At 50.0% G+C, this 7,825-nt stretch overlaps 1 protein-coding gene across 1 annotated transcript in view; it reads left to right on the forward strand.

The window, feature by feature from the left end:
- The window catches only part of LOC149335534 (calcium-activated chloride channel regulator 2-like), a 45,044-nt gene extending 38,600 nt beyond the window's left edge, over positions 1-6,444 (forward strand). Inside the window, exons 10-12 of the mRNA XM_089553958.1 lie at positions 1,122-1,217; positions 1,278-1,412; positions 5,858-6,444. Coding sequence (XP_089410084.1) covers positions 1,122-1,217; positions 1,278-1,412; positions 5,858-6,444 — 818 coding nt within the window. The remainder of the gene's footprint in view (positions 1-1,121; positions 1,218-1,277; positions 1,413-5,857) is intronic.
- The last annotated feature ends 1,381 nt before the right edge of the window (positions 6,445-7,825 follow it).

A 7,825-nucleotide genomic window follows, 5' to 3' on the forward strand; every position in this document is an offset into this window, starting at 1 on the left:
GACGTTGATCGCTTTTGCAGGAAGCGGGTCGCAGGCCTCAATGTCGCTCACAATAAGTGCGCTTACGTGCGCTTAACAAGTGCGCTTAACAAGCGCATTTAAAAAAACAAATATGCGTAAAAAATGTTTTTGCTCAAACACTTTAAGATGTTTCTAAATGGCATTTCGAATCAGAGAAAACTATTCTTGACGTCCTGTGCGGTTGCGTTTTCGCTACTATGGTGTTTGCAGACTACGTTCGTGCAAAAGTCGCCTGTTCGCGGGACGCGCCATTTGACGGCTCTTCTCGCTCTTCTCTTACACGGAGAACAGCGTTTTAAAACAACTTAGTAGTGCCACTCCGTGTTCTCGAAAAAATATGACTGTCCCGCACAAAGTAGCTCACCGGCCCTTGACGCTTTGAGCGTCCATGCTGGCTGAAGTGCAGCGCCCCCAGCTTTCCCTCTAGGTGATAGTAAGACACTCTGAGACCAGCCATGCCGAGCGAAGGAAACTGCCGCCGCCCGCTCACAGATAGCGCCAAAGTTCTGCGCATCCGTCGTTCATGGCTACTACACGTGTGGAGATAGGGTGGTTGAGGGAGATGTTGGGAGGGTGTCTGCGGCGGTGCGTAGAGGAGTGGCTTTAGCGGTGTGCGCACCCACGCTCTGCCACGTGGCCGTGGCACCGCACTTCTCTCTGTTGACCGGCGGTGCTGGGCAATGTGCTGCACGCAAACGACTCTCCGCGTCATTCACCACAACACAGCTTTGTATTCCTAGTTTATGGTTCATGTGGGTTTAACGTCCGAAAGCGATTCAGGCTATGAGAGCGTCGTAGTGAAGGGCTCCAGAAATTTAGACCAGCTGGGGTACTTTAACGTGCACTGACATGTAAACCTTCTCCTTATGAATCTGTCATTGTTGGAGCAGGTTGAACAGATCCTCATCCTCATATCTGACCGGAAAGTATCCTTAATATATCAGGAACCAAAACACCTACAGAGCTGAAACTCAAATTTAGCAGTTAGGGCTATCGTGAGCGTCCGTATATTTTTTTTCCCGTGCTTTCAAACTACACTGGTGTCCTGAATTCTTGTCCCCGTTCTCCTTATGCACCTTTGCCGGCTGTGGTCCACGCAGATGAATTCAACGAAAGCGACTTCCGGAGCGAGTGGCCGATGGAGTGGTTCCCGCTTGTCAACGACACCGATACCGACGACACCAACGGCCCAGACGGTGAGACAGTGGAAGATTTCCAGAGGGTGGTGTCCGGAGTTTCCTTCGATGTCACGACAGATATTGTGGAAGCGCAAGTGCCTCCTGAACCTATCAGGGACCTGGCCGTGAAAGACGTGTGGCCGGGAAAGAGCAACACTCTCCTGGTGAGGGTAACTTGGACGTGGCCAGGAGCTCACCTGACGTTTGGAAAGGGTAAGCACTTTAAGAAGAGACGTGTACTCTGAAGATCACAGGCACTTAGTTTACTATGATGAGACAGTCCCATCGAAGGCATGACAGCTGATCAGGGAGGGAGGGAAGCATTTTAAAGATTTCACTCGATTGTTTTGACACTGTTCGCGCTATGTTGCCCCATGCAGTCATGAGCCAGAGAGAGAGAGAAAAGGGCGGAAAGGCTGGGGGGTTAACCAGGCGATGCCCAGTTGGCTACCCTACACTTGGGGAGGAGAACAAAGGGGAAAAAAGAAAAAGATAAGCAATGAAATGAAAATCGGCCTTGTTCTCACAAGTCCTCCATTATTTTAAAGTTTGATATCCACCGCAAGCACGTTCTCTAAATACTATTGTAACCGTTTAGATAAATAAAATGCTCCACTTTACTTCACTTAGGCGAAAATATACACCACCTTGTTCGCAGTACTTGTATCCGCAATCTCCACGGTACTATAATCCCGTAGTTCTGTGGAGAAGTTTAGGAACATTTAAAGAAGCTAATAGAATGGGAGGATGTCTTTCGGGCTCGTCATGTAACCGTCTCATATCCCCGTAAAGTTGCGAAAAGACTCAAGGGACGGGATGCCAGAACAGAATTGTGATGTACTGCGGCTTGTTTTTTAGACAGCACAACGAAGATAGCAACTGGTTCCTACAGCTGCAACTATTACTGCAGGGGTTTATTAATGCCAAAGCATTACTAGGCAATATTCGCTGGGTGGTGCCACTAAAGCGTGTCATCAAAACTTGTCGGAAGTAGTTGGGGGGGTACTTTAAAGAGACAAAGTGAAACGAGTGGTTGCAATCAAAAGAGGATGTGAGGATTCTACGTAATGAAAGAATTTTCGAAATCGGCTGAGTAGTTATTTAATCATCATCATCATCACCATCAGTCCGACTGCGCCCACTGCAGGGCAAAGGCCTCTCCCATGTCTCTCCAATTAACCCTGTCCTCGCCAGTTGCGGCCACCGTATTCCCGCAGATTTCTTAATCTCATGCGCCCATCCAACTTTCTGCCGCCCCTGCTACGCTTGCCTTCTCTTGGAATCCACTCCGTTGCCCTTAAGGACCCGCAGTTATCTTGCCTTCGCATTACATGCCCTGCCCAAGCCCACTTCTTCCTCTTGATTGCGACTAGGATGTCATTAACACGCGATTGTTCTCTCACCCATTCTGCCCGCTTCCGATCTCTTAACGTTACACCTATTATTTTTCTATCCATAGCTCGCTGCGTTGTCCTTAACTTAAGCTGAAGCCTCTTTGTTAGCTTCCAGGTTTCTGCCCCATATGTGAGTACCGGTAATATACAGCTGTTGTATACTTTTCTATTGAGGGATATTGGTAAACTGCTATTCATGATCACAGAGAACCTGCCATATGCGCTCCACCCCATTCTTATTCTTCTAGTTATTTCCCACTAAGAATCCGGATCAGCTGTCACAACCTGCCCTAAATAGACATATTCTCTTACTACTTCCAGCACCACGCCATCAAGTGCGAACTGCTGTTCTCTTGCTAGACTGTTGAATATTACTTTGGTTTTCTGCATGCTAATTTTTTTCCCCACTGTTCGGCTCTGCCTGTCTAATTTATTGATCATGCTTTGAAGCTCATGTCCTGAGTGACTTAGCAAGGCAATGGCATCAGCGAATCACGAATTACTTAGGTATTCTACATTAACTCTTATCACCATCTCTTCCCGTTTCAGGCCACGGAATACCTCCCGTAAACAGGCAGTGAATATCATAGTCGAGATCATGTCTCCCTTTCTGACAGCTTTCCTCATTGGAATTTTATTGCTGACTTTATGGAGAGCTGCGGTAGTTGCGCAGTCGTTATAAATATCTTCCAATATTTTCACATAACACTCTTCCACACCCTGATTCCGCAATGCCTGCATGACTGCTGAAGTTTCTACTGAGTCCAATGCTTTCTCGTAATCAATGAATGCTATATATAGGTGCTGGTTAAATTCTGCGCATTAAAGCCAAATATGCCCACAATGTGGGCAGAGCTAGAGCAGAGTGTGGCGCCAAATTTGAAAACACCAGAAGTGTGGGAGCAGGTGGCCGGACCTGCGGGCGGTGCCAACAACTAGCGCCAAATTTGAAATTCCGAAACGGGTGCACAATGTAAAGTTGGGAAAATCTCGGTCTTAATGGGTTAGTTTAGGAATTAAGGACAGAAATGAAACAAGTGATGGACTATGGGGAATTAAGGATGAATTAGGGTGAATTAAGGGGAATTATGGGTGAAAAAGTTGTGGCTTCATTACCGTCTTGCAATTATGGCAAATAATGTGTGGTGGTGGTGAATTATCGGTGCGGTTACTATGGCAACCCATGGCGTCAAGTCATGTTGTCATAGTAAGTTTCGCTGTGACGTCACCGGGGCTGCAGAGGCGAGCGCCCGCCGTAGCTTCTCGCTCTCACTGTGACGTCAGAGGCGTAGCGCGACGGCGCAACAAAAATCAACTTGAAATGATTATAGGGCCCCTTCCGCTTCGGCAAGCCGCTCCTACGCCGGCCGTTCTCTTCCCCCACCTTCCCCTCCCGTTTCCCCTGGTCCCCAAGAGTGATGCCACAGACAGGCCTACATACGTCGGGACCAGTATCCCCACCCATGAATAATTCATAGTACCCGCTACCACCACCAGCAGCAGTCGTTCTCTCGCTGTTGGCGCGCGCCTGTCGTGATCGTTTGCTGCGTGACGCGGTGATCAATTGCGCGTGGAGTGCCGAGGAGGCGTCAGTGCTTTCACATTATTCCAATCCGGGTCACCGCAGTAACCTGGAACGTTTCATCATTTGTACTTAATTTCGCAGGCCGTTTTTATACGAATCCTATCTTCCGTAAAAGCACAACGAATATCCAGGGATAACGGAAAGGTGCCCGGGAATTGAAATTTTTTTAGAGCGCAGCTCTTTGGCGTCCGTTCCTGGGTTTCGCGTCGTCGTCGGCGTCGGCCTCGTAACCAGCTCCGCCCCCCTTTCATCCCCCCAGCGCTATCGGCGTCAGCGGCATCAGTCAGTCGCTGCTATCTCTTCCCTCCTCCCTTTATCGTGTTGTCCGCTTGCTGCGCGCGCTTCTGCCCCCATCGTTTGCCGCTGGGTGTACACGCCGCCCCCCTCCCCCCTCTTCCTGCGAGTCTCCGGTTGTCAAAGCGCCGGCTCGAACTTAATTCCTTTCTTCGCTCCTCCTCCAATGCAACCCCTGTGCGGTGGCAATCAGAGAGCCAGATCGGTGGCGGCGGATCTGTATATGTGCACCGCCCGAGCCGAAATTGCGAATACGTGTGAAAAATAAAAAAAAAATTCTGTGATAGCGCATACATGTGTTGCTCGATTTCTTTGCCTCAATCTATCGAAAAGGTAAAACAGCTTATTTGCTGCGCTCAAATTTCGCATTAGGAAGTAACGTAATCGTCGGTAATTTTTGTATATACATGTTGCAAATTGAGTAACTTGAATTGGAACAAACCTTTAGAATATGAGAGACATGGTGCGGGAAACCGCTAGCACAGCGGAGAGAAATATAACTTCGTAAATATTTGCGCTTCGTCAGAAGGGATGTATCTTTGGAAGAAGGGCCAGCTTAAACGACTGTGCAATTGAGGACCACGTCGTGCGTCTGAGATAGAGTTGTTTCGACATGCGACAATTCTACGAGTGACTTGATCACTTCACAAAGGTGACAATGATAATATTTCCATGTTCGGCATGTTCTGAAGCGCAGTATTTCATTGTCATTAGTATGTAATGGACGTTAGGCTAACTATTTAGAAAACGTTAGTTCACGTTTTAACCCGTCACGACTAATTGATGTCAGAGGGCAGCCAGACGCTCGTGGCATCCTGACGGAGAATGAGTCTTTTTAATTTATGTCGTGAAATATACACAGCCAGAACGGTCACATGACGTCTGTGAAAACATGGCGAGGGAAACGAAAGCAAAGCGCATATCTCAGTCTTTATGGCACACTTGGAGGAAAAAAAAACTGAGGAGGGAGCGTCCGGTGACAACCTGGAAGCCTAGTCTTAACAAGTAAAGATAGTGAAAAAAAGAGTTTGTCCCAGCGTGATCACGCCGCGTGATAGGGTGCGGTTAAGTCTAGCCCCGCTGCGCACGCGCATGTGCGAATTAGCGCGGCAAACTGACTGTTGATCAACCTCCTTGCTCTAGACGCCCGCGCCGCGGCTCGCGCTTACACGCGCACTAAAACATACCAGATTCAAAACATAAAGGACTGACTAGGAAAGTAAGAAACTGAGGGAGAAAACGGCTTCATAAACACTCGGCTTGCGAACGCTGGCCGCATGACGACATGCTCCCTCCTTAGTTTTTTTCCCCTCCATGCTTGCACATAATATGATGGCGTCACACTTGATGTCCGGTTTCAGCTTCACAGACGTTGCTTTTCGCAGCTTCCTCCGTGGATATTCGAGTCGGACAAAAATACAACGACCTAGACAAAGACTTCGATAACCAGGCTGAGATCAAGGAAGCCGACGTCGTCGAAGGCAACCTCGACCCGCTACCATCTGGTAGCCGGCATGCCTTCACTTTTTCACTTCCGCGCTCCTTCTCCTCGCTTGGGCAAGATGGCGTCTGGACCTGTGACGCTTACCTGGCAGCCCGAGTGGCTAACAGTGATGGGCTGAAGTCCAAAGTTTCGAACGTTGTTAACGTGTTTTACACCCCTTCGACTGTTAAACCTACAATGGCTACCACCGCGAAAGCCCCAGCGACAAAGGCCACGACGGCGCAAAGCACGACGACAAGTGCCCCGGACAAAAAAGTCACGACAACACAACCTATGGATGCACCAAATGCAAGCCGTGAGGGGTCGGCTTTCATTGCGTCGCCCTTATTCTGGGTTCCACTTTCCTGCATCGCAGCGCTGATCGTGATTGTCATCGTGGTCGTGGTATCGATGATGCTCAACCGCAACGAGGAGGAGGAGACAAACCGCATGGAAGGACAGGGGACAAGCTCTACTTCACAAAACTAAGCAAAAATAAAAAAAAACACGGTTATTCCACCGTGGGAGGGCTCCTAAATGTCCAGGAGCCCTCTGGTCTCCACCTCACGCGTCGCCTTAGTGAGCAGTCTGCGCTTGTTCATCACCTCTGGAGCAAGCAGAGCGACTACCAGGAAGAGCGAGATGGGTTCAGGGCGGGCCCGACGGCCGGTGGTTTCGGGCACGCCCACGGATAATGATTGAGGTCGGCCGCCGGGGCTTGAAAGGTGGTAGAGTTATTCAATTTTATGAAACGCAGCATAGCCGCTTTCACCCTCCTGCGAAAGGGCTAACCAAAAGAGAAGAGCGTTGGCTCCGTCGCTTATATACCAACACTGTACTGTGCCCGGCAGAGCTGCAATATTATAATTCGGCTTTTAATGGGGAGTGCCCCGCCGCGGTGACTCAGTGGTTTCGGCGCTCGGCTGCTGACCCGAAAGACGCGAGTTCGATCCTGGCCGCGGCGGGTGAATTTCGATGGAGGCTAAATTCTAGACGGCCGTGTGCTGTGCAGTGTCAGTGCACGTTCGAAATTTCCGGAGCCTTTCACTACGGCGTCTTTCATAGCCTGAGTTGCTTTGGGACGTTAAGCCCCAACAAACGAAACCAATAAACCAAACCTTTAATGGGGAGTGCCCACCATGTGAATACGCGTTCTCGTACGTGCACCACATGGTGGGGGCGCGCCCCTTGAAACCTTCTTACCCCCCTTACCCGCCACCGGCCTGACTGAGCTGGGAAGCTTCCCTGCTCGGCTTCTCTACGTTAGAGAGCTAAAGAGCCTTCCTCGCTCTTCGTAAGGGGCTGGCCCTTAGAGCCAGTCCCCACTCTCTCGCGTAAATAGCCTAAATAAATGTTTTCCACCACCACCACCAGCAGTGGTGGATAGTGCGCTCGGCTAGGGAGTCTGATAACCCGGGTTCGAACGCGACCGCGGCGGCAGCGTTTCGATGAAGACGAAGTGCAAAAAGCGCCGGTGGGCTGTGTGTTGTCAGTGCACGTCAAAGGTCCCCACGTTGTCGAAATTATTCTGTAGATCGCAACTACGGGGCCTCTTACATTCCCTACCTTAACCGTTCCTCTCGGTGCGGTTCGGATGTACACCGGGATATGCGAGATATTTACTGCGGCATTTATATCTCCTCAAAACGAAACCAAACCCCAAGAGCTTAGAGCCACCTGCTCTAAATCTAACGGCTCCCGCAAGAGTGGGCGCCCGAATCCACCGCCAGACCACTTCCTCAACACACGTGACAGCGCAGTCTGGAGGCAGCGCCGGACGTCTCGCCGCTAATAGTGAACCGCATGCGCTGCCTCCAGACTGCGCTGTCACGTGTGTTGAGGAAGTGGTCTGGCGGTGGATTCGGGCGCC

This window comes from Amblyomma mixtum, chromosome 7 (genome assembly GCF_055824585.1).
Source record: "Amblyomma mixtum isolate Tamu chromosome 7, ASM5582458v1, whole genome shotgun sequence".
Classification (NCBI taxonomy): domain Eukaryota; kingdom Metazoa; phylum Arthropoda; class Arachnida; order Ixodida; family Ixodidae; genus Amblyomma; species Amblyomma mixtum.